General features: G+C 50.5%; 1 protein-coding gene and 1 long non-coding RNA gene across 4 annotated transcripts in view; one reads left to right on the top strand and one right to left on the bottom strand.

Annotated features, from left to right (window-relative positions):
* The first annotated feature begins 350 nt into the window (after positions 1-350).
* Positions 351-19,944, top strand: PITX2 (paired like homeodomain 2). Of its 3 annotated transcripts, XM_045819958.1 has the most exons (5): positions 351-614; positions 4,391-4,446; positions 4,848-4,985; positions 15,993-16,198; positions 18,687-19,944. In XM_045819958.1, exons 2-5 carry the CDS (start codon positions 4,401-4,403, stop codon positions 19,248-19,250), a joined length of 954 nt encoding a protein of 317 aa, XP_045675914.1. In that variant the 5' UTR covers positions 351-614; positions 4,391-4,400; the 3' UTR covers positions 19,251-19,944. The 3 variants fall into 3 exon arrangements, with proteins under 3 accessions (XP_045675914.1, XP_045675915.1, XP_045675913.1); XM_045819959.1 differs by lacking the exon at positions 4,848-4,985; XM_045819957.1 differs by lacking the exons at positions 351-614; positions 4,391-4,446; positions 4,848-4,985 and adding an exon at positions 14,659-15,144.
* Positions 19,945-20,846: 902 nt separating this feature from the next.
* LOC123806944 overlaps positions 20,847-23,682 on the bottom strand; it is a 39,231-nt gene continuing 36,395 nt past the window's right edge. Inside the window, exon 2 of the long non-coding RNA XR_006783549.1 lies at positions 20,847-21,687. This is a non-coding gene — a long non-coding RNA (uncharacterized LOC123806944). The remainder of the gene's footprint in view (positions 21,688-23,682) is intronic.

Genomic DNA, 23,682 nt, shown 5'->3' with positions numbered 1-23,682 from the left:
CCTCCCTCCGAGTCCTCCTTTCCACAGTGGGAGTGCGCGCGCCTGCTGCTCGTCTGCTCCTGTCTGAGCGCCCTGACGGACTCCCTCTCCTTCCTCCATCCTCCCGAGCTCGTCCTCGGGCTCTCGACTCCTCGGCCCGCCGGCCGGCTTCCACCTCCCGCCCCTGCCACGCTTCTCCAAGCCCCTGCCGGCTCCCCCCGCTCTTGCCCAGAGCAGTGCCGTTCCTGCTCCGCCGCCCGCAGCCGGGCTCGGCCGCCCGCCCGCCCGCCCGCCCGCCACTGTGCAGTGGAGTTTGGTGGAATCTCTGCTGACGTCACGTCACTCCCCACACAGAGTCGGAGCGGAGGGAACAGAGAGGGATGAGAGCGAGGGAGGAGAGAGAGTGAGAGGCTGAGCGAGAAAGCTGGAGCACAGCAAAAAGAAACTGCCAGTGACGACTAGATTCCGGAGGCCCCTGCGCCCCCACGGACTCCCGCAGAACTTGGCACCCTCGGGAGCCCCGCAGCCCTCTAGGCCCGGCTTTCGGGAGCTGGCGGTGCAGCCCGCGCCTGGCTCGCTGGAAATCTCCCCGGAAAGCTGTGGGACCGGAGACAGCAGCTCTCTCCCGGTAGCGGGTAAGTGGAGGCCGTCTGTCCCTCAAGGATGTGAGATAATGTGAGTTTAGAAATTTGTTCCACTTTGTAGAATCTTCACCGTAGGTGATTTGCAGCTCTTGGGGATGCCTCCCTCCCCCTGGCCCCCGAGGTAAGGCAGTTGGCAAACGGAACTTGCAAAGCACCACTCCTGTCGTCCCCAGCCACAGACGCTAACTATCTACGGGGCGCTGAAGGCGAGAGGGAAGCGAGACCCTGGCTGGCATTGAGAAAGAAGTATCTTCCCTGAAATCTTGGTGCCAACAAGGCAGGGACAGATCCTTGGACTGAGGATTAGCATTCTCAAGATAAAGGGCCGGGAACAAAGTTTCAGCTGCTGGAAGATTAGCCCCCTTTCCATTGTTACCAATTGGAAAAAAGATTCCATCTTAACTGGCAGTTAGTGACCTCTCAGGCCCAAACGAATTACCTGGGAGCCAGGACTGGATGCCAAACTCACACAATTACTTCGGATTATAAATCCTTTAAATTGATCACCAGTCACCTCCAGTCTTGCACTTCAGGAGATACATTTTTAAGCGGTGCATGGAAGAGGGCTATTTTCCATATGTCAAGTAAGAAAGAAAATGATTCTAAATCTGAAAAATAAGATCCTCTTTTTATTCCAATTTAATGGTTTTAACTTTCCTAGGCAATTTAGAAATCAAACCATCACAGAGTAGTCTGGTTTTTACTCTCTTTTGTGTATTATGTTTACTAAAGTAAACTAAATGAGAAAATCTTTTAATATTATAAATTAAAAATAACAAAAGTTCATACATTCTAAAATATTTTTATGAAAAAGTAGCCTAATTTAGAGAGATTTCCCTGAATTATTCTTAGGCCATTAATTAGAATTACAGATGGTCTCAATATCATTTTGGAGGAAATTCATCTAAAACTCAAAGACCAGTTATGCCAAGGAAACAAAGCAATTAAGCAAAATGGATTGATGATTTTTGTTAATGTAACATAAAATAATCATCCAATGTTTCAATAATCAAACTTTCCCTAAAAACTAAATAGCTACTTTATTTATGGAATGTTTCACTTTATCTCAGCAAAACTACACTTACATTGTTCAGGTGCATTGCTTCTCCAGCGCAGCATGTTGTCTTCGAGTGCTCCTGACGCATTGATATTAATTGGTTCCAAGAAAGCTTAAACCGGTAAAACACAGAACTGTGTTATGCAGTGTTTTAATTTCCTTAAATAATTACCTACTGCGAATTAATTTACTGGCTAATCTCACCAATTTAGTTCACTTAAAACATATGTTCTTGTGTTGTTTATGTTTAAATTTTCCATTGAAGATTTTATTATAGGATATCAAAGTGAAAGAAAAGGGGAGATAATGTGAAACAATTTGAAATTATTAGTATTATGTTTTTCCTGCATTTTTTTCTTATGACAATCATTAGAAATTATTTTTAACCAAATTGTTTTATTTCTTAGAGTTTGCCTGCCTGCCTTGGCCACTGTGGTTCAGTTTAGCCATGTAGTGCTTTTAGCATGCTCACAATAGAAAACTCAAGTTGGACAGAGCAAAATTGCCTGTCATATACATTCCAACCAGGACATGAACTCTTGGGATGAAAACTTTCTATCATGAAAAGTTCCACATTTTAATTTGTGACAACAGCCGTCGAAGCCAGTCCCTAAATCCCACGGCCAAATTTGTCTTTAAGACTTGTCTTGACAGGGCAAGTTTAAGGATCAACAGGCGGGAATGGGAACATTATTTTTTTTAATGTTTAATTATCTTCCCTAGTTATTTAGACTCAATTTATTTAGTAGGCCTCATCATTACATGAAGTAAAAATAAAATAAATAAGTGCAAGTTTCAGGGCTCATTTTGACTTCCAAATGAATCCCTAAGTCACGAGGACACGTAGGGAGAAAGCTAAAGAACACGTCTTGACCTTCTTTTCGATCTTTAGAACAGAGTTCTTGAAGATTTGTTTAGTATCACTTTGTTTGAGCTTCAGAACTGGAGCTTGGGAGTGGGGAAGAATGTGTAGTAATTGACTGACTTTAAATCTAGTTACCCGATGTCCTTCTTTTGTATATTTCACTCTTTTAAAAAGTAAAAACTGTTTGTAGTTACCATATGCAAGCTTCGGCCACCGGCTAATATAATAATGCAGCCAGTTCAGACGTTTAAAAAAAAAAAAGATTATCGAAATGATGATGACATGCAAATTTCCCCTGGAATTATCATAAGTAAACATTTGAAGTCTGGACTAATAAAATCCCATCTGTGTTACTTCATATCGAGTTAGTAGAAGGCTGTGATAATGAATTTTGTAATATCTCACGAACAGACATCTCAATCAGGGACTAATCCTGTGATTTTACAGCAGAATCTCTAAATCTGGAGCCGCCAAACTGCTACTTCTGGGCCCCTGGGCCCGAGAAGATCGGCGCAGCCCCGCCTGCGTCCTCGCTAGCGGGTGGGAAAACCATTTGGTAGTCCTCACCCTTAGATCCCCACACCGCTGCTCCAGGCAGCCCCTACACTAGTCAGCTACTTTGGCCAGAGGCCCTGGGTCCGGCTCCTTCGAGGAGAGGCGGAGGAGCCGGGAAATGAGACTCAGGGCAGAGGCAGACCTGCAGCTACCTGCCGGCCTTGGCCCCTCCGCCAACCTGGCAGCGACCTCGCCCGCTCTCTGCCCGGGACCCGAGGGCAGTGGGCCCTCCCGCGGCCCGCGTACCCTGGTTAGCTGCAAGCGAGGCAGGCGCCCAGTTCGAAAGGTCCTAGGGAGCACCGGCCTCCTTCCATTTCTTCTGTCTTTAAAGCAGCCACATCACTTCTACGGAAACCCAGAGAGCCCCTCACCACCCTCTTTCTCCCTGTTGGCCTGTGGGAGAGAAGAGGGAGCACCTCAAACGTTTGGCTCGCCGCATTATGGCTCGACATTTGAAAAGGGTTAGGTTTGCCTGGGAGGAGAAGGGGGAGACCTGGGGAAGCTGGTCTCTCGGAGCTGTATCTTTATCCTTAGTGAGCAATATAACCCTCTGAGGACGTTCGCCCCGCTCTCCTCAGGCCCCCCTCAGGCCACACCGTTTCTCTCCCCTGCGATCTTAAATCATACTTTAGGGTAAATAAATGGTCGTGTGAGTATCTCCAGGGAGAAATGTGGCTAAATATGGAAAAGTGGCTCCTGACGGATGAGAGGCCCAAAGCTGACTTGTTCCTGGAGACCCCTAGGCGGAGAACCTCAGGGTCTTGTTCGTTTCAGAGTTACAGAAAATCAAGAGCAACTGTTATGTAGGATAGGAACAACCTGACTCTGACATTCTACAAATGTTTACTGAGTTCCAACTAACCGACCAGTACTGTGCTGAATAGTGGCCTTCGCTTACAGTTCTCCAACATCAAAGGCCTCTCCACCCCCTCTCCAAAATTTGTATCAGCTAAGGTGACCCTGGTGTTCGGATGAGCTCTTAACCCCTGACAGACGCTTTGTGAGCAGTTCCGCAGCCCAGGTTCCCAGAACGCGGTACCTTTGCAGACCAAAAGCCTCCGGGCCGATTCGCTGCGGCTCTGGAGGGAATTCGCCCCCCCACCCCACCCCCACCCCCACCCCCACCCCAGCTACCGTGGGGATGAAGCTGGGCAGCCAGAGGCGGCGAGAACCCAGCACGGAGTAGGCGCCTGGTAGCCCACGGTCAAGCCGCCCCCTCTAGGGAGCCTCGCATGAGCCCTGCGCTCCCGCCGACCTCGGCTTCACACAGCCCCCTCTTCTGTTTTCCAGATAACGGGGAATGGAGACCAACTGCCGCAAACTGGTGTCGGCGTGTGTGCAATTAGGTAAGACTCGCTTCTCCTGCCCGGTCCCCCGACGGGAGCCCGAGCCACGCGAGGGCAGCGCGAGGGCACCCGCCCCGTGGTGTGGGGCTCTTTTCGGAGGGCCAGGCCAGGCAAGGGAAGGAAGGAAACGGAACCCGAACCGGGGGGAGCGGCGTCCCGCAGCCCCCGGCCTACTCCCCGGAACGGGAGCTGCTGGCCGACCCGGGGGCGCAGAAAGCGGACGCCCCCCTGCGCCGGGTGGCCCAGAGGGTCCGCGAGACCAGAGTGTCCTCCGCTCTTCCTTCTAACTGGGCCTTTGCTCTTTGTCCCTCTTTCTCCTCCGTCCCGCTTCCCCCGCACCCCGCACCCCGCACGCCGGCTTCTGTCCGCGGCCGCACGTGGGGCCGATGCGCCCGGCCCAGGCGTGCAGCCGGCGGCCGTGGAAGGCCTCTTCTCCAAAGACTCCGAAATCAAAAAGGTCGAGTTCACGGACTCTCCCGAGAGCCGGAAAGAGGTGGTCAGCAGCAAGCTCTTCCCGCGGCAGCACCCCGGCGCCAATGGTAAGGCCGGGAGCGAGGCGCAGGCTGCGCGAGTCGGGCACCGGCCGCCGGGCCTGGGGGCCTCGGGGCCGCAAGTGAGGCGCGGGCGGGCAAGCCCCCGGACCGGCGCTCCCACCCCTCGGACTTGGACACCCGGCCTCTGGGCAGGACGGGAAGCTGACGTCCCCAGGACGTTCGTTCCTTTCCCCAAGTCGTGCGGCCCCGCTGAGATCCAACACCTCTCTCCCTCTGGCTTTCTCCCTCTTTCCCTGTGGCCTAATCTCCGCAAACCCCGGCCTACTTTGGTGCCACAAACCGGCGTGAAAAAGTTGTCCAACAGCGACCTCTGTCGCTCGCCACTGCCCACTGCGGGCGGCCCGGTCCAGGGCCCACCCTGTCCCGGCGGCTCACAGCCGCGCCCCGCCCAGGCCAGTGGGTGCCGAGTCTGCCGCGGAAGGGGAGCACGGGAGGCTTGTTTTGGCGGAGATTCTGGCCGGGGAGTTGGAGGAGCTGACAACAGCCCGCAGAGCCAGAGGGCAGCGAGTGTGCGTGGCAGCCAAGGGTGGGATTGAGTGTGGCTCCTGTCGACGCGAACCTACCTGTTGTGCTGGTTGCAGGGCCTCGAGTTTTGGTGGTGTCATTGCTCGACTGGCTGGTGTCACTCTGGATGACTCAGGGGACAATGCTGCTCATAGTCTGCAGGCTTGTGTAGTGTAAAACTTAAAATTGCTCCAATCCATTGCACAAGCTTTTACTAAATTAAAACGTGTCCTTTGATGGGGTGTGTGTGTGTGTGTGTGTGAGACAGGACAAGATTTCCTTGACATACATGAAAAACCCAAATTTACTGTTTCTCTATTCTCTGGGTTTTCCAGGCTTCTTAATAAATAAGTGCCTAGCTTGAGGAGGTTGTTGATCTTTGATAGTGTGAGGAGATAAAGCGACCGTCCCCCCACCCCCACCCGCGCCACCCGTAGCCCTCTGCCCCTAACCCCCTCTTTCCGGATTAGAGTAAGGATACAAATATAATGGGTGCCAGAGGGGGGCGAATTGGGACCCTGGCCAAGTAAATAAACCAAATTACCACGAAGAAAACAAAGGCCCTGCATTCAGCCTTCCCAGCGAATCTGAGAAAGCAAAGAGAAAAACCCACATCATTTGTTGAAATAAAACGTCTAAAGTGGTCCGGAGCAGACTTTCCTCAACACTGCACAATATCGGGAGTCCTCCCGCTGGGCCAGTTAAATGCTCACTTGTCCAGGATTAACCCCATGGGGTTAAATGGGGCCATGCAGAGATAAGGTCGGGTGATTTCTGTCATTAAGATTGTGTTAAATTCTTCTTCTGTTTGATAATCGGTCGTAAAAATAAATTATTAGACCTGAGTATGTTTGGGATATGGTTAAAAATCAAGAGCAGCCATGACTCCTGGGGAAAATACTTTGCACAGGTTCAGCCCTGGCTCCAGCCGGGCTAGAGGAGCTCCCCAGGCTGACTTCGCTCGGGGCGGACTGGCCGCCGCCCGGCCGAGGAGGCTGACATTTCTCGCTGCGCTTGGAGTTGTAGAAACGCAAAATGTCTCCGCCTGCCCCCACCCCCACACACGGTCCTTTGACCCCGAGAATGTTTTTTGAGTACAGGTGGCCTCCAGGGGAGCTAGCGAGGCAGAACCCCTTAGAGGAGAAGACTGGGGTGTGTGTGTGGGGGGGGGGGGGAATGGGGGCTTCCTAGGTGGGAAAGGAGGGGCTAGCGGGGGAGTCCTGTCTCCTGTCACAGTTCTGGCAGACAACGATGGACCTTTCGCTTTTAATAATTAGCAAATAAACAAAGAATTCGAAATAACCATTACTTTCAAGCCCAGATTGTTTTAATGCACGTGAAGGGCTCTTTAATGCACGTAGCAGGGGTGCTGCGCCAGTAGTTTCTTTTCTGCCTTTCAGACCCCAAAAGAACATTGCTACCCAAACATGTTTAATGATACTAATGAGGAAGAGGCGTGTGATAGGAAGAAATGCTGAAAATCTTGACTTTATGAGCTGTTAGGGATCTGATAGACCAGAAAAGGTCACACGAAATGAGTGGGAAACCCTATAGTGCCCTTGGAGGAAGGTTGCCAGTGTCCCCTTCAATGAATATAAGCAGATTTAACTTATGTAATAAGCAAACTCCTCGCCACAGCCTGATTTTAAAAGAAAGAGATTTTTCTCCTTTGTTTTTCAATAGTTTTTATTTGCTTTTAAAAAGAAAAAAAATGAAAAAAAGGGGAAAATATTTACAATGACATGGGATTTTTCAAAAGAGCCAATATCTTCTATTATCGGCACTACCCTCTCCTCACCCACTAAACCCCAGGCCCTTATTGAAAACTGAAACCGTTCTCTAAGGAGTTGGGGGGGCTTCCCAGAGGCCAGGGTCCAGCGACCCTTCCCATCGAGTCCCAGTCCCCCTGATGTCCATGGTTTTTCCCCACAGCCTTGCTCAACCCCAAACGGAGATGGGGCACCAAGTCAGCTGGAGACCTGTAGGCCAGAGCTTTGAGGGGGAGGGTGGAAAGAGGAATGACTGGGCACAGGCAGAGGAGCGAGAAAAAGTTGGCACGTTAAGCAGCAACCCCTAGAAGTATGGGGCAGAGGCCCTTGAGAACTTCACTCTAGGACAGAGGGCCTTGGCTTTTCCTTATTTGGGGTGTCCTTCAGAATTCCAAAAAGTGCTCTTGACCTTCAGGAAAAGAGTGGACTGATCCCCTGTCAGTAAGCTTAAAGATTCGGGAGGGTGGCTCTGGATTCTGGGCTGAAATCAGTCCAAGCTGTTCCCCTTGGTCCTGGCACCTGGCTTCCTGACCAGACGTGGGCTGGGGGACCATTGTCCGGGTCTCCCCAGGACTCCGTGAATTTTTAAATAGCTCTGGCGCAGTGGCTGGGTCGAAAGTGTTCGATCTGGGTCTCTAATGTTCGAAAACGTCCTTCCTTTGGGAGGGAAACTCCAAGTCCCGGTGCGACACACACCCTCTCACGGGGCGACAGCTCCGTCCCGACTTCTTCAGAAGACCCGGGACAGCCCCGCCGCCTCGCCGGCCGAAGATTCCCCAGCCATTCAATCAGCAAATGTTTGCCGAGCACATACTGCGTGAGTTTCTAAGTACCACCTGAAAGCAAACAATCCTGGTTCCCTCCACCGTTACGAAGAGACTTCAATGATAGCAGGGATAGGAGGGACACCAGAGACAGCAGCTCAGGCCCTGGGCAGCAAAACGCACAACGGGGGCGCGCCAGGCAGTGTTCGGGGCCTCAGCGCTGTCAGAAAAAAAGGGAGAACTGCTGTTCCGGCGGGTAGAGGGCTCCCACCGCGGCTCGGGGACAGGCACTGGAGACTGCTCAGGCGCCTAAGGTCCGAGCAGAAGCAGCGGCAGAGGGGAGCTGGGCAAGGAGAAATTTCCACTTTCTTCTGGACTCCCTCCCCAAATCAGCTTGTTGGCACAAGCTGCCTGTCCGTTTTGTGTTGTCGTCCCCACTCCCGCCCCCGCCCCGACAAGAGAGTCAAGCAGTGGTCTCCAGGTAGTTTCTGAGTATCCCCGCCCTGCAGAGGCAGGGTTTACAGGTCGCGTTCCTGGCTCCCGACTGGGTGAGCGCTCGAAGTTTGGTCGGGCTGGTGCGGCCCTTTCTCCACGCCGCCCGCTGCTAATATATGCAGCCGTTGCTAGCGAGGCCTGGTTGGGTAGGGTAAGAAATGTATAACGAAAGCTTATTCGTGAGCAGGAATATACTAATGGAACACTCTGATGTCTTCTTAATCCTGTGTAAAAAGCTTTGTGGTCTTCCTAATATTGACTGAATGGGTAATTAATGGCTCTTCATCTAGCCGAATACCCTGTAATCCAAAGATAGGCAAAAGACAACAAGCCCAAGGTAGAGACAAAAGGCCCAACTGTGGCTACCACCCGCCACTCCCCCCTCCCATCACCACTAAAAGCAGGGCTGCAAATGGGAATGTTTCCTCTCTGGAGAAAAAAAAGCAGGAGCGGTAGAAATTACATACCTTTCCTGGGCTAAACTTCACACAGAACCCGGCCACCCAGCTCAGTCCTCCACTACTTGGTCTTTCCCCTGCCAGTCCTCCTCTCTTCGTTTCTTTCTTCTCAACTCTTCTAGGAAGTCGCCCTCATTATGACTCCAAACAGCACTTTTTTCCTCCAAAGTCTTTCTCTTTCTTCATTTTGGGAGGAAGATTGATAGCAGAGGACCAACACACAGGTCCTCAAAAGGCTCAGGCAAAGGAGCAAGCTCCTTTCTGATCCAGGTGGAGTCTCCTTTCTTTTACAACCCAAGGCAGAGAGTCTGTGAGGACTAAGGTAGTTGGAAGAGAAAGGAATAAATTAACAGGAGAGAGAGTCAGCAGAGTTGTATGTTGTGTTAAAGAGTGATCAGGAGTGATGGAGTCAACTTCACTGTGAGGGTCTGACGTGAAGACTGCCCAAGATTCTCCCAGCATGTTTTTAACAGGCTGACATTTTAATTCAAACCTTTAGAGGTAATATATTACTTGGGTTACTACAATGAGCTGGGTTCCTTTTTTGTCAGCTGACAGCTTTTAAAATATTATTTCACTAGGGAAATAAAAGCTTCATCTCAGATTATAGGTGGGTATTTTTGGATTTATGTGATTTATGGTCACCATGACAACTAATGCTGAATGTTAGCTACCAGCATGTCTGGGAGTGGGGAAGACAGAAAGAAGAGAGAGCAAAAGAAATAGAAAAGGGAGAGGAACATAAGTGGAAAGAGAGAAAGAAGAAAATAGAAAGAGAGGGGAGATTTTAATCCAATTGTTGTTTTGATTTTTAAGTGACTTTAGTTAGTTCCTTCCCACTTCTCTTTCTCTGGACCTGATTTGATGTGTATCTATTCCCACTTTCTCGCTCCCCTACCCTGACAAACATTTATACATTCTCTTTATTTTACTTTTTTATGACTAGTTGCATTACCAGATTAAATAAGCACCTAATAAACCTATAGAGCTAGCATGGTAACATGAAAAGGCATCACAGCATGTGGGTTTGGTGATTTCAGCACTGCCTGCTCCCCTGCCTCCTCTAATCCCTCGATCTTTTCTTCACCGGCCCATGTGCAGGTACCTATACCTGCCCCTCGAACTCCCTTATCTAGTCCTGCCAAACCTCCAGTAGAGCGTGTGGGGACAGATATATGGGGACCAACTGCATGGACACAGAAAGGGTGAGTGTTGCTCAGTACATTTACTCACAGCCCTTTTTTCTTTTCTTTTTCTTTTTTTTTTTAACAAACTAACACTGTTTAACTCCATTTAAAGGATACCCGCCCCCCCAAAAAAGCCACAGTGAAGCTTTTGATTTTTGGATCTAATTCTGGGGGAACAGGCGCAGAGAGGGGGGCCTTTCCAGCTTGATTTGGGTGTGGAGGAAAGCCAGGCAAAGAAAGGAGAAGAGAAAAGGCCACTTCTTGGGCAGGGTGCAAGGTCTCCTTCTGACCTCTGTGCCTTACACCACTGCTGGCACACTGATGCCTGTCAGGTGGCTCCAGGCGGAATCCCAGCGGGACTCTTCCTTGAGCTGGCCTGCACCAGAGCAAGACTCCCACCCTTCTAGGACCTGACAGCACAGGGGGCATCTAACTGAGCCATGTTCCAGGTGAGCTTTAAGGACACTTTTTTTCCCCTAATACTGTATCCTAATCTATACCCGGACTCCTGCAACTGAGAAGTTGACAGTACAGCTGATCCAATCTCACCGTGATGGCCAGAGGGGTTTTGCACAACTAACACTAAAGAGTGTGAAATTAAATAAGACCTTAAGACTTGTAATCAGTGGCAAATGCCAGCTCAAAACTCATCTGATCCCATGTCACGCAGTTCTCTCTTCAAGGATCATTATTTGAAACAATAATCAAGAAAATCCAATCTAGACAATACCCGATTTCTTCGGACTCAAAAACCTAAACCTGCACTGGGCTTCCTGTCCTTCCCTCCCTGGCCCCCAGGATGGTGCACCTCCTGGCTTCCCTAAATGGACCATAGTGTTTTTCCTGCCTGAAAATGTCCGTGAGGAAGGCTGGTCATACTATCAATAATTTCTAGAACAGTTAAAGAAATTTGGGGCGGTGGAAGAAACAGTAGTGCTGAACCAAAATATATAATTTCTTTCCTTCCAACTTCTTCCTTATTTACACCACCTGCACCTGTGTACCCACCCATGAGGTTTTTGCAAATTAAATCTCAAAAATTGCCCACCACCACCACAGTTTTCATTGAAAAGTGTTTCCTGGGTCCCCACTACATGCGTGCTTTTCCCCATTTAGACTTTTTGTGGTGTTGTACTCCTGTCACCCATGGAGTGGCTGTTGTTGGGCCTGGGAAGTGTGTCACCCTAACTTGGAGTTTGTAGCGTGATTAATTGATTAGGAGAGAGTTGAAACTCTGACTGAAAAAAAAAATGAAGAAACGCCTCACTGGCTCAGTTGTTTGGAGAGCTGGGGTTGGGTGTGTGTGTAATATATTGTTTATGTGTATGTCTATGGATGGATGGGCATGCATATATGCAGTTGTTTTTTACTCTAACCAGAGTGCTCCACTTGACTTTGCAATGGATCCACACAATTTAAGATTTCTTGACATTTTAGGCTTTCAGACTGCCCAGAGATGACCAGCATTTCCAATATTTCCCACCCTTTGGCACTGTGAGATGCTGCCACTTGCCCTTGGGGTTTTCACCCACTTTGTAGAATGGTTTAGGTCCTTTGCAGTGTGTATTTGTCCTGATGAAAGTTCTATTAGTCAAGCAGAGCCAAGTCAGCTTAAATCGAGATTCTGCAGGTTTAACGAGAGATGTGCTTAGAAATTGACATGGCTCTGTGGAGCCCCTCAGCCCTCCTATGCAAGGAGTTTTGAAAAACACCCTGAGCTTGCCTCCCAAACCGAAGGCTCACTATGGTGGAGAGTCTTTCCTTCTTTGATATAATGGAGTTTCTTTGTGAAATGAGGCTTTACGGACGTGATACTGTGGGGATCGCAGCTATGCTGAGGTTTAAAAGGAGAAACTGGAATATGATTAGTAAACACATTGGGCAGAAAAGAGCTGGATTCATATTGACTTAGTTATAGGTCATCAGCTGGCAGTACAATGGGAGGAAATATTTACTTTACACATATACTTTATGATCTTGGGGGAATTAGAGGAAATTCAATAAGAAAATGGCTAGAAACATCTAAAACCCTTATTTAAAAGACTTAAGCAAATTAAAGTCTTATCAGATTAAAACCCACTACAAATGTAAGAGCATTGTCTTCAGTGAAACGCTGTGGGGTCTGAGGAGATTCTCCTCCAAATCTCAGGGATAAAATGCGTCATTTAAGCACCAGATAATGAACAGAATGTAAATTAATTGAACCTTCTTTACCAACAGGCTGCTGATATAATATGTATAATTTAGTGATAAGATGGCAAGACCTCACATAATGGGATGTATGAGTCTCAGCGATGCAGACCTGTCACACGGGGATGTGGTCTGCTTTGAGTAGGTGTGTGTGCATGCCTGGGATGGGGGTGAACTGAATCAAAGGTTAACATCAGAAATGCTGATTCGAAGCTTACTATGAAGAAAGTCACCCCTTCTAGCTAAATTTTTCTTAAAGTGGGATGATATCTGTGAAGAGAGACTGAAGAACAATTCTCATTTCATTCCTCCAACTGCCTTCAAGCATGTTTAAACTGGGGGAGGAGTTGCAATAGGGTCTTGGGTGATAGCAGGGCAAATGAAAGACACATAGGTAGCAAACATTTTTCTAGTCTGTTTCATCCACTCTGCCCCAGACTGAGTAAGTTTCCCAATCTTGTGACCAAGGACAAGGAGGGAGTTTCCTGAAGATACCTTATACTAGTGTTGCAAATCATTGACTGTAATGTCAAACAAATACACAGTCAGGGATGATAACACTAACTCCACAATAAAGCAATCGTCAATGTAGAACCCTGGGGAGATTAGTTGGTGTTCTCCAGCTGACCTAAGCCAGAGGACAAAAGGACTTTCAAAATTATTTTAAATGATATGTTTATATTTCTTTTTAAAAATATCATTCGGAATCAAATTTCTTTGGAAATAGTGCTGCAAAGAGTTGGATGCCCCCAAAGGTGTTTTATTTCCTTTGTTTATATAAATGAATAATGTTTTGCTTTTCCTAGCTGAGTGTTCTCCTAAGCTTTTGCCCTTCACTCACACCCTACTGCCTCTGTCTGCTTGAACTTTAACAATTCAAGACAGCCTTGAGCTTCCTGAGGGGTGGGGGGAAAGAAAGACTTAAAAATTATCCTTGAAATTGGTTATTTGGCAACATCCTTAATTGTACAGAAACTCATTAAAGCATATTTTATATATAATTAGCTCAAGGCTGTTGATTCTACAAGCTTTATGGATTTCAATCTGATTGATAATAAAGTAAACAAAAGAGTCGAATTTAAAGCTTGTCTCTCTCGGGTTAGGACGAGCTTAATACAGTGTACAAGGAATTTGAAAGATCTAGGATATGTGTCTTAATCAACGTTAAGTAGAATGGATAAGCTTTCAGCATTTTGAAAATGCTAGGTTAGGGTTTCTATTCTATTGTGTGTTTTCTGTCTGGGGACTAATAAGCATTACAGAGAACGTGATCTGAGGCGACTTTTTATTCTTGTATAAATCCAGAGTGAACCACCAAACAGTTGTTCGTTTCAAGTCAAGGCAATTTTCTTTTGACGGGTCCATTTGCTTCTCGATTTCTCATTTATTAGCCTGACTTCTCAGGGCTCTGTCTTTTTTGCAATTAAAATAAAGCTTCTTCAGATTAGCGCAGCATTCACCTGACAGGCTGTTTGGAAAATTTAAGATGGGAGAAGTGATTTGTTGGTGTTTTAAAGTATTTCTGGTTTTAAGTAACTTGTCTCCTTTCCGTGCAGGAGAAAAACACCTCTGGATTGAAAAGGGATGTGGTGAGGCACAAAAGGAAGGGCTGGGGGTGAGGGGGTGCCTAGTCGATCCGTGTACTTCCAGCTCCTTTCTCCCAAGCTTCTCACTCCCAAGCTCATCCTTCCACCTCCCCGCCGAACAAAAAGCCGCCCGTCTTTAGCCTGCGGAGCCAGCGGGTGTAGACTCCGCGGGCGCTGCGGTGCTGTGGCTCAGCTGCGCGGAGCTGATAGGTGCGGGCGGCGCAGTCCCACCGCCGAGGCTCGGGGCTTCCTGATTGGGCCCGAGCCACGTCACTCCGCACCCGGGCCAAGTCTGGGAGGAGGCGGAGGCGGGAAGGTTGGGGAGGGCTGTGTCCGTGTGACGTCTCCTCCCCAGAAAGCCCGCCTCTGGTTTTAAGATGTTAAGCCAACAGGGAAGCGCGGAGCCGCAGTGCAGGTCCGTCGCTGGCCCAGGTGCCAAGAGCTGCGCCGAGGCGAGGCCGAGCGCTAGCTCGACGATCCGTGGGAGTGTGCGTGTGTGCGCCGCGCCGAGTGCGACCGGAGGCTCGCGCCGCCGCCATCGCCGCCGCCGGGATTTAATACCAACTACCTGTCCCTGTCACTCTTGACACTTCGCAGTCAGGGCTGCGCGCGGGGCGGGGTGGGGGGGGGCGGGCAGAGCGCGCTCTGCGTTAGCTTTCCTTATTGGAGGGGTTCTTGGGGAGGGAGGGGGGAAGAAGGGGGTCTTTGCCCACTCTCGTTTCGCTTTGGAACTTGCAAGCCTGCTCCCCAAAGACGATCGGAGCTGTGCCCTCCTGCCCACATTCCCATGGCTCCGTCTGCCCGCTGACTTTCGGCCGCTGGAACCTTTCGCTTAAGCCTTCCAAAGGAGACCAGGCGGCGCGGCTGGAGGACTCGGCGGGGGCTGTGTTCCCTGACTCTGCCCGCCGCCGACACCACGGGGAACGTCCGCGCCTAGAGCGCAGCGCGGCCCAGGATTCGCAGGGCAGCTCGCTCCTTCGTCCATGAACTGCATGAAAGGCCCGCTGCACTTGGAGCACCGAGCAGCAGGGACCAAGCGGTTGGCCACCTCCTCATCCTCCTTCTGTCACCATCCCCAACCACTGGCTATGGCTTCAGTCCTAGCTCCTGGTCAGACCCGCTCTCTGGACTCTGCCAAGCACAGGCTGGAGGTGCACACCATCTCTGACACCTCCAGCCCCGAGGCCGCAGGTAAGGAGCCGCGCGGCCCCGAGGTACCCCCACCCAGGCGCCCCGCATCGCTCGACCCCTCTGGCTCTCAAGGAAGTCGGCCCCTGGAGGGGAAGGCTTGGTGGGAGTGGTTGTTCAGCTTGCTGCCTGCGGAATTTCCGTCGCTTTCGCTCTACCTCCATCGCCCAGCTGGGGTGGTGAAAACGGCGAGGGCCATTCTGCCGCCCTCCCTATTCCTACTCCGGCCTCCCTTCTGTTTCTTGGGTCACAAAAATCCCAGCAGCTACATCGGAGGACGTGCAGAGGCCGCTCCCCATCTCCCACCCAGGCTCAGTTCTCCTGTCGACTTGCAGCTCCCGAAAAGCTCCGCTTGTTAGCAAAGTATTTCTGAAACTGTGCCTCAGAAGAAGAGGAGGTCTTTTTAAAGAGCGGAGGAACTTGGGTGCCAGACCGAATCCCAAAGTCCACTTTCCTAGTCTTCCGAAACCGCATGGGAAGCTGAGCTCTCTTCGAGGGGGGTCTGTACAACGCGCTCGGGTGCGTTTCTCGGGACGTTCGGTGGGTCTGCGGAGGCGTATGAATTATGGTCGAAAGTACAGGCTATAAAAAGTGAATGTGCCGCCGTCGCAGGCAGATAAACATGTAAATAAAACGCACAGCGCCGGGGAAGGGGAGGAGATGGGGCGCGCACACCCACACCCAACGTCTGCACCCCCCAGACGCAGCGCTCAGCGCCACGCCAGCGGTCGCGCACACACTCCTCCCCGCCGGCCGCCCATCTCTTCCCGTCCAGTGCCTCCTGGTCCAGTCGGAGTTCGCGGGTTGCCTGTGGGCATGCTGACGGGAACCTTTGTGTGTTTCGTTCTCAGAGAAAGATAAGGGCCAGCAGGGAAAGAATGAGGACGTGGGAGCCGAAGACCCATCCAAAAAGAAGCGGCAGCGGCGGCAGCGGACTCATTTCACCAGCCAGCAGCTGCAGGAACTGGAGGCCACTTTCCAGAGGAACCGCTACCCGGATATGTCCACGCGCGAAGAAATCGCCGTGTGGACCAACCTTACGGAAGCCCGAGTCCGGGTAGGAGCCCGCGTGGAGCCTGAGAGGGCTAGACGGGAGGGCATTGTAGAGATGCAGGCCGTGTAGACCGGGAGGGAGTCTGGAAGGCGGCGCCTCCGGGAGGGCGCGGGTGGGGCGCCTCTGGGAAGGCAGAAGGCCTCTCGGCGGGCCCAACCGCGAGGTTACAGCTCCCCCTTCCGAGGCCGCCGCGGCCCGGTACTGGGGCCCCCGGAGCGGCACCGCTCCACGCCGCGCCACCCAGCGCCCTCCCAAACTGGGCCGCGTGGCATTTCTTTGCACAGGGTATTGTGTTCCCGGCTTGCGGTCGCCAGGCGAGCGCTAATTAAATCCCTCCCAGGCCAGAAGCCGAGAACAGGCTCCAACCTGCGCGCCTTTAACCAGGAAAACCGGCCAGAAACACGCGAGGGTTGGCCCTCCCTGGGGAACTTTCGCGCCCGGCCCTGCGCGTTCTCTGTTCGTCTCGCGCTCCTCGCTGGGTCTTTGCGGGGTTCGGCCGCTCGGGTTTCCGACACCCCGCACCCTGGTTTTGTGAGCCCCGGAAGCCATTTTAATACACAACTACCATCCTGCTAGTTTTCTTAGAAAGGAAAAAAAAGAACACTTTTCGACTTGGTTTATTTATCTTTTCTCAGGAGATTGTTACACCCTTCCTCCCAGCTGTGATAGTTTTATCAAAGAAAGAGCTTACCTTTGTAGCAAATCTGTGCTTTATGGATTGGCAAAAGTGAACTTAAATCAGTTACCCAGTAGCAATATCCTGTTTACGCTGGTCTGCGGGAAACTCCAAAATTGTTAGGATTCTGGAAACAGAAAACACTCATAGGATCCAGAGGCTTTGCTGAAAAAAATAAAAATAAAAAAAACAAACAAAAAACAAAAAAATGCTCTGGATAGAGCCCCAGCCAGGACAGAGAGAGCAGAAAGAAGAAAGCATAACAGTGGTGATGAAAAGAATTGAGGCCCCAGAGCACTCGCAGAGCAGAGGGAACGAAGACACTCTCGGGGGGCGTTTGTGGAAGGTGTGAGGCTCCGCTGGAGGTGAAAGAGCCGGGTTGGAGTTGGAAGTGGTTTTAGTTTAACTGCGCGGAGCTGGAGCTCCAGCGGGCCGGCGTGGTTTTGCGAAAGGTCAGTCTTTCATTAGACCTCCTGCGCAACAGGAGAACGCGCCTCTCACGTACTCTTCTCGCCTGGGCAAAGTTTAGACAGCGGAGGGTAGAAATGGCAAGTTATTAAAATAAAAACACAATCTGTGGGCTCTGTGGAATCCTCCGGAAAAGCCCTCCCCCAGTCCTCTGGATTCTCTTCGGTCCCTCCCAAGTCCCCCGCCGCCGCCCACGCTGGGCTCTCACTCCCTCCCGCTACCTTCTTCCAGGCCCCGCGGCTGCTGCAGCCAAGGGGGAGTGAGGCGCGCTTTTTATAGCAGGCCGGTGCAAAGAGGAAGGGGGACACAAAGGAAATAGAGAATGAAAGGGAAAAAAGCGGATTAGTCGGCGGGGCCCGACTGAGACGTGTAATGTGAAACAACCACCGGTGTCAACTCGGAAATCTCCGACCAGGCCTCGCTCCAATACACAAAAGCCACCGTCTGGGGCGACCAGCGGTCCCTATGTGGATTGAGAGCGGGGTTGCGGCGGGGCCATGGGACGCGGGTGGGGGCTGGCTGAGCTGGGCGGCCGCCTGCAAAGCCAAGCGCCGCGACTGGGCCCAGCGGGAGAGCCTGGGCGGCGCAGACCTGGCCTGGGAGGGACAGAGGGTGAGAAGAAGGGGAGCAAAGGGAGGGGGAGGCTGCAAAGTGACCCTTTCTGGGTTCAGAGATTTACGCGCGAGTTCATTGAGTTTAATGAACTCAGGCCTTTCGCTTTTTACTTGGTTATGTTGGTGAAGAAGGGGGTCGAAGCCTGGCACGGTGAAGGGAGGGCGCAAGTTCCCTGGACTGGCAGACGGCAGTGGAGATGGGACTGAGGAGGGAGGAGCTGTCTGGGAGAGAGAGCGGGCTCTGGTGCCCTCTCAGCCCCTGGTCCTTCCCTGGTCCTCACAATTGAGTCTGTGGCTTTGGAATGAAAACAAGCTTGCAAGGTGGCCAGGGAAGAGTTGGTTGGAAAGCCCGCTGACCCACGTTTATTTTTGTAGTAAGTGTTTTTGGACCCCAAGGGGGCCAGGGTTACAGAGCAAGCTGCGGCACGCCGCCAGGCGTTCCGCTAGGGTTTGTGGCGAAGCTCAGAGCCCGGGCTCGCAGGCCTAAGCCACCCAGCCGCCCTCGTTCGGTTCGACCTCCGGACTGGTAGTGCCTGCAGCAGAGTTCCGGCAGCTTGGGGCGCGGGGCATTACGTTGGTGAGGAAACTGGTAGTACCTTGGGCGTGTGTGTGTGTGTGTGTGTGTGTGTGTGTGTGTGTGTCTCGGAGAGGAGTTCGCCGCTGGTGCTCTCCGGCATCAAGGTTTTACTTATCCGATCTGTGGCGTCTGTTTGCTCCCTGCCCTCCACCTCAGGTTTGGTTCAAGAATCGCCGGGCCAAATGGAGAAAGCGGGAGCGTAACCAGCAGGCCGAGCTGTGCAAGAACGGCTTCGGGCCGCAGTTCAACGGGCTCATGCAGCCCTATGACGACATGTACCCGGGCTATTCGTACAACAACTGGGCCGCCAAGGGCCTAACGTCGGCCTCCCTGTCTACCAAGAGCTTCCCTTTCTTCAACTCTATGAACGTCAACCCCCTGTCCTCTCAGAGCATGTTCTCCCCGCCCAACTCCATCTCCTCCATGAGCATGTCGTCCAGCATGGTGCCCTCGGCGGTGACCGGCGTCCCGGGCTCCAGCCTCAACAGCCTGAATAACTTGAACAACCTGAGCAGCCCATCGCTGAACTCCGCGGTGCCGACGCCCGCCTGTCCTTACGCGCCGCCGACTCCTCCGTACGTTTATAGGGACACATGTAACTCGAGCCTGGCCAGCCTGAGACTGAAAGCAAAGCAGCACTCCAGCTTCGGCTATGCCAGCGTGCAGAACCCGGCGTCCAACCTGAGCGCTTGCCAGTACGCTGTGGACCGGCCGGTGTGAGCCGCGCCCACGGCGCCGGGATCCTGGGACCGCGCGGGACGTGGGCAATTCTGCCCTCAAAAGACTGGGAATTACGCTAGAAGGTCGTGGGCGCTAAAGAAAGGGACAGAAAGAGAAGATAGAGAAAAGGAAACCACTAAGTTAAAGAGGGAACTCCCTTGATTTTAAAGGAACTTCCTCAGTGTCTGACATCCTTCACTAAAAGTATTTCCAATAGTTGCAAGGACACACACAAATGTTTGACTGGATATGACATTTTAACATTACTATAAGCTTGTTATTTTTTAAGTTTAGCATTGTTAACATTGAAATGACTGAAAGGGTGTATATATATCGAAATGTCAAATTAATTTTATAAAAAGCAGTTGTTAGTAATATCACAACAGTGTTTTTAAAGGTTAGGCTTTAAAATAAAGCATGTTATACAGAAGCGATTAGAACTTTTCGCTTTCAAGCAAAGGAATGTATATACTAAATACCACACTGTATGTTTCTAACATATTATTATTATTATTAAAAATGTGTGAATATCAGTTTTAGAATAGTTTCTCTGGTGGATGCAATAATGTTTCTGAAACTGCTATGTACAACCTACCCTGTGTATAACATTTCGTACAATATTATTGTTTTACTTTTCAGCAAATATGAAAAAAATGTGTTTTATTTCATGGGAGTAAAATATACTGCATACAAATTGGTTTGGATTATTTCTGCCCTCCTCTGGCTTGGCCAGGCCTTCTCAGTCACAGCCTACTAAACAAACCAGTTCTCTCTGCCTGCCCACTTAGAACTGCAAGGCAGCAGCACTTATTTAAGTTTGGTAGAAATTCATTATGGCCATTCATCAGAAACAAACAAAAAAGGCACACCCAGGAAAAAAAAGAGCTGCAAAGTCTAGTCTTGTCTTTCAGATCTTTCTTTGGCTGAAACCTGGAGAGTTCCATTATTGCTAGTAAATAATGTAAGAGAGAAAGAAGAAAGGAGAAATTTAGAAAGTGCACCAGCGTGGAATTACTGTCATCTGCTCCTGGGGGAGAGGAGTGGGGACACTGCACCTCCAGTAAGTTGTTCTGGAGAAGTATGTGGGTATGTGTACAAGTACAGTTTATATACATTCCTCTAACAGGAATATATCTGTAATAAGTTTACAAGGCAACACCTCTGGTTCAAAATATTTAGTCTTCCACGTTTATCTTTCAGGCTTAAGTAGAGAGATTCTTCATGTTATATTGCTTTACTATTTCCAAATCCTTTCGAGACATTAAAAGAAACAAAGACAGTTTCTAATAACTACAGCCCCTTCGTTTCTCAAAGAGCCCAGGGGTTGAGAGGTTAGAGTGGAGTTTCCTGAGTCTTGTCGAGCAATATGTAGTTGAGACAAAGGTCATGCTCCCCGTGTTTTGTTTTAAATAATATTGACCCATTAATTCTAAACCTGCTTGTTCCTGAAATTATACAGGATTATAGTTTGCAAACTGCGGGACAATGATGCAAATCAAGATGAATTACAGCCTTGGCCCTCCCATCCTCTGACTTCTAAACGGGGAATGAGGATCTAGGTGAGAGTTTGAAAGAACTTTAAACAGCCACTTTTCCTTTGTCGGTGGTTTTCAGGGTTGGTTTGTTTGTGTTTTTTTTTTAATGTGGAATTTGATTTTGTAACAAATAGTAGCAGATACGAGTTAGTCCCAAAGAACCCATCGCCGTGGCGCTAGGAGGGTTGGTAGGGGAGAATGGAGTTCTGAGATCTTTCATTTACTATTCTGGTCAAAGCCTCCCCGCACCCCCCAAGTGGGCGAGGACAAACCCCACCCTGGTGGAACCGGGAGCGAAAAGCAGCCGGCAGTTCTGTGGAGCAGAGAAAACCTATGTTTTTGCGCTTTAGGTGTCTTTTATCTGACTGAAACTTTACCCACAAGCTTTTGGAACGCAGACACTGAGTCTGTTGTGCATGGGACTGCTGCTGCCATTTAAAGAGATCGGAGATAACTCCCCCGATTTAAGATCTGTGCTCAATGCACATTAACTTTCTTTCTTTCCTTTTTAAGCTCTGCCTCCAACCTGTGAAGAGATCACGCGGCAGTGGGGGGCAGATAAAAGCCCTTTGGACGAGGGTCACCTCTGTCCTTGTTGTTCACGTGAGAGCACTGGAGAGGAAAACGGTCCCCAACCGCGGACTTTGGCTTCTGGAGCGGCAGGGCCCACGGTGCGGCTGCCCAGAGTCTCCCGCCTGGTGTGGGGGAGGGGCGGGGAGGGCCGCAGGGTCTGGGGGAAAGGGTTTGGGTCTGGGGGCGGCTGGAAGCGCTGAGGAGACCCGCTGGATGGATTTGCGTCTCTTGTGGGTCCTAGAGTGACTTGGGTGCGCTGGGGACAGGAGGTGGGTCTCGGCCTTGTTTGCTTGCTGAAGTAGAACTTTATTTCGAGGGAATCAATCAATCTGCAGGAGACAAAAAATGGAAGTCGAGGTTTGGGGAGAGTTGGCACTTTCCAGACTTGAGTGGCGCGGGCTCCGGGGGCGGAGACTCGGCGCTGCTGAGAGGCCGTTCTCCCACCTCAGCTCCTTTCCCTGCACTTCCAGCAGCAGCAGCAGCAGCAGCGGCGGCGGCAGCATTACCACCCTCCTCACCCCCTTCCTCCTCACACTACCCCGCTCGCCCGCCGACCCTTTCTGCACTTCTTCCCTTCTAGCGAGAAAAGCCTAGTTCCCGAGCTAGTGGAGTCGGTCCCCTCGCTTCTCCCGCTCCCACGACGTCCCCCCTCCAGACTTTGCTACTGCCACCAACTCGGTTCCACTCAATCGATTTTCGCTGCATGTCAACACTTATCGCCGGTGAGTGTGAGGGTGATTTTTCTCCTTCTCTAGGTCTCTTAATGATTTCTGAGCTAGTTGTGTATTAAAGTGCTTAAATGAATCTTTAGGTAATCTATAGCATGAACACCACCCTCCTCCGCTGGGGATCGAAGATGGCCAGCCTGAGGTCGGCGGGCGGCCCAGGCCCCGCCGGCCCCCGCCCTCCTCGGCCACCCCCGCGCCCAGGGGCTGGGGCCCGGGCAGGAACCGGCGCGATGGGTCTCGGTCTGAGAGCTTCCCTCCCCCACCACCTGTGACTCTAACCCTGTCTCCCGCCAGTCCTCGGTTTTTAATCTTTTAAAAATTTCTAAGGCCCCAAATTCTTCCCCTAATTCAAATTGGTGAAGACCTGGGGAAAGATGTGTAGAGCTCACGTCTGTCTCAATTTTCTCCCAGTTCCTAAATGTGAGTTCGTCTACAACTTGATTAGACATTTAATACCTGCCCCCGCCAAAGTTGGGTAGCTAGGGCCCAGCACGCGGCTTGATTAGGAGGCAAATCCTCCCCCTCCGCCTCTGAGCCTTGCTTTTTAGTCCCACCCCCATCCTCATCCTGAAAGGTGCTGAAACCCGGGAGTCTGTAGGAGTGTAACAGCAACCACCACAAAATTAATGGGGAAAAAAATAAAAAGCGTCTTAAAAGTCCCAATACTCCTCGAAAGCCCCATAAATTAACCCTGTAAAGATGGCGAGCTCTTTTAAGGCGAGTCTATAAAAACCTGGCCCTATCTGGAAGGAGGACACCCTCCCCGCCTCTCCCGTCTCCAGTGTGTCCAAACAAAGGTCTGTCCTGCAATCCACATCCTACTCCGGGTGCCCACGTTGCTGTCGCCCGGCGCCTGGGCCAGCGGTCGCCCACAGCCTGCCCAGACAACGCAGGGAGTCTCTGGTTCCAGGGCTGAATTTTTTTTTTTTTCCCCCGGAGTGGGAGGTTGGTGGGGAGAGATAGAGAGAGAGAGGGAGAGAGAGAAGGAGAGAGGAGGGGGTGTAATCAGATCAGAGGTCTTTATGAATATAGAGTCCCTACTGATTGACATAAAACCCGGCAGGCTGCAGTTGATGCATGCTCACAGGGAAGAAGAAAACGTGGCTGACTGAGACAGCACAGGTCGGAGTAAAGAGGAAAAAATTAGTGTAGCAGATTTTTCAGGAAGAATTAAAAAAAAACTATCCTTTCTCCCCAGCCTTTCTAATGTGAGGATTGTATTTTAACTGAACTTGAGAAAATGATGATTGAGAATGAGGTTTAAAGTTAAAAAAAAAACAATGAGTTAAGTAGAAACACTACTGTAAACACATAACTAATTTACCTTCCCTGGTTTTAGCAGGAAAAAACAGGGTAATTTTACTCTGATCTTAAAAGTTTATTTAACACCCTTGTCCCTCCCACCCTCCAAGAAGAGTGGCCTTCTCCTCACTGTTGACATCCCTCCTGAAAAGACAGAAATCAAAATTTCTTATGTTTGGAATGCATAATTTCATTCATTTCTGTGCTGAGGATTTTATGTAGCTGTTGATTTTAGATTTTGTTTGTGGGTTACAGAAGGCCTGCAAGAAATAAAATATCCCATTAAATATTTAA

Source organism: Phyllostomus hastatus, unplaced genomic scaffold (assembly GCF_019186645.2).
Source record: "Phyllostomus hastatus isolate PE091 unplaced genomic scaffold, TTU_PhHast_1.1 phas_scaffold_39, whole genome shotgun sequence".
NCBI lineage: Eukaryota > Metazoa > Chordata > Mammalia > Chiroptera > Phyllostomidae > Phyllostomus > Phyllostomus hastatus.
This window is presented reverse-complemented; position numbering and strand designations above follow the sequence as displayed.

Excerpts from the sequence above, each read along its gene's own strand:
- PITX2 (XM_045819957.1), top strand. The coding sequence starts at position 14,937 with ATGAACTGCATGAAAGGCCCGCTGCACTTGGAGCACCGAGCAGCAGGG. Across the intron at positions 15,145-15,992 it reads CTCCAGCCCCGAGGCCGCAG|AGAAAGATAAGGGCCAGCAG; the intron begins GTAAGGAGCCGC and ends TTTCGTTCTCAG. Across the intron at positions 16,199-18,686 it reads TTACGGAAGCCCGAGTCCGG|GTTTGGTTCAAGAATCGCCG; the intron begins GTAGGAGCCCGC and ends CCTCCACCTCAG.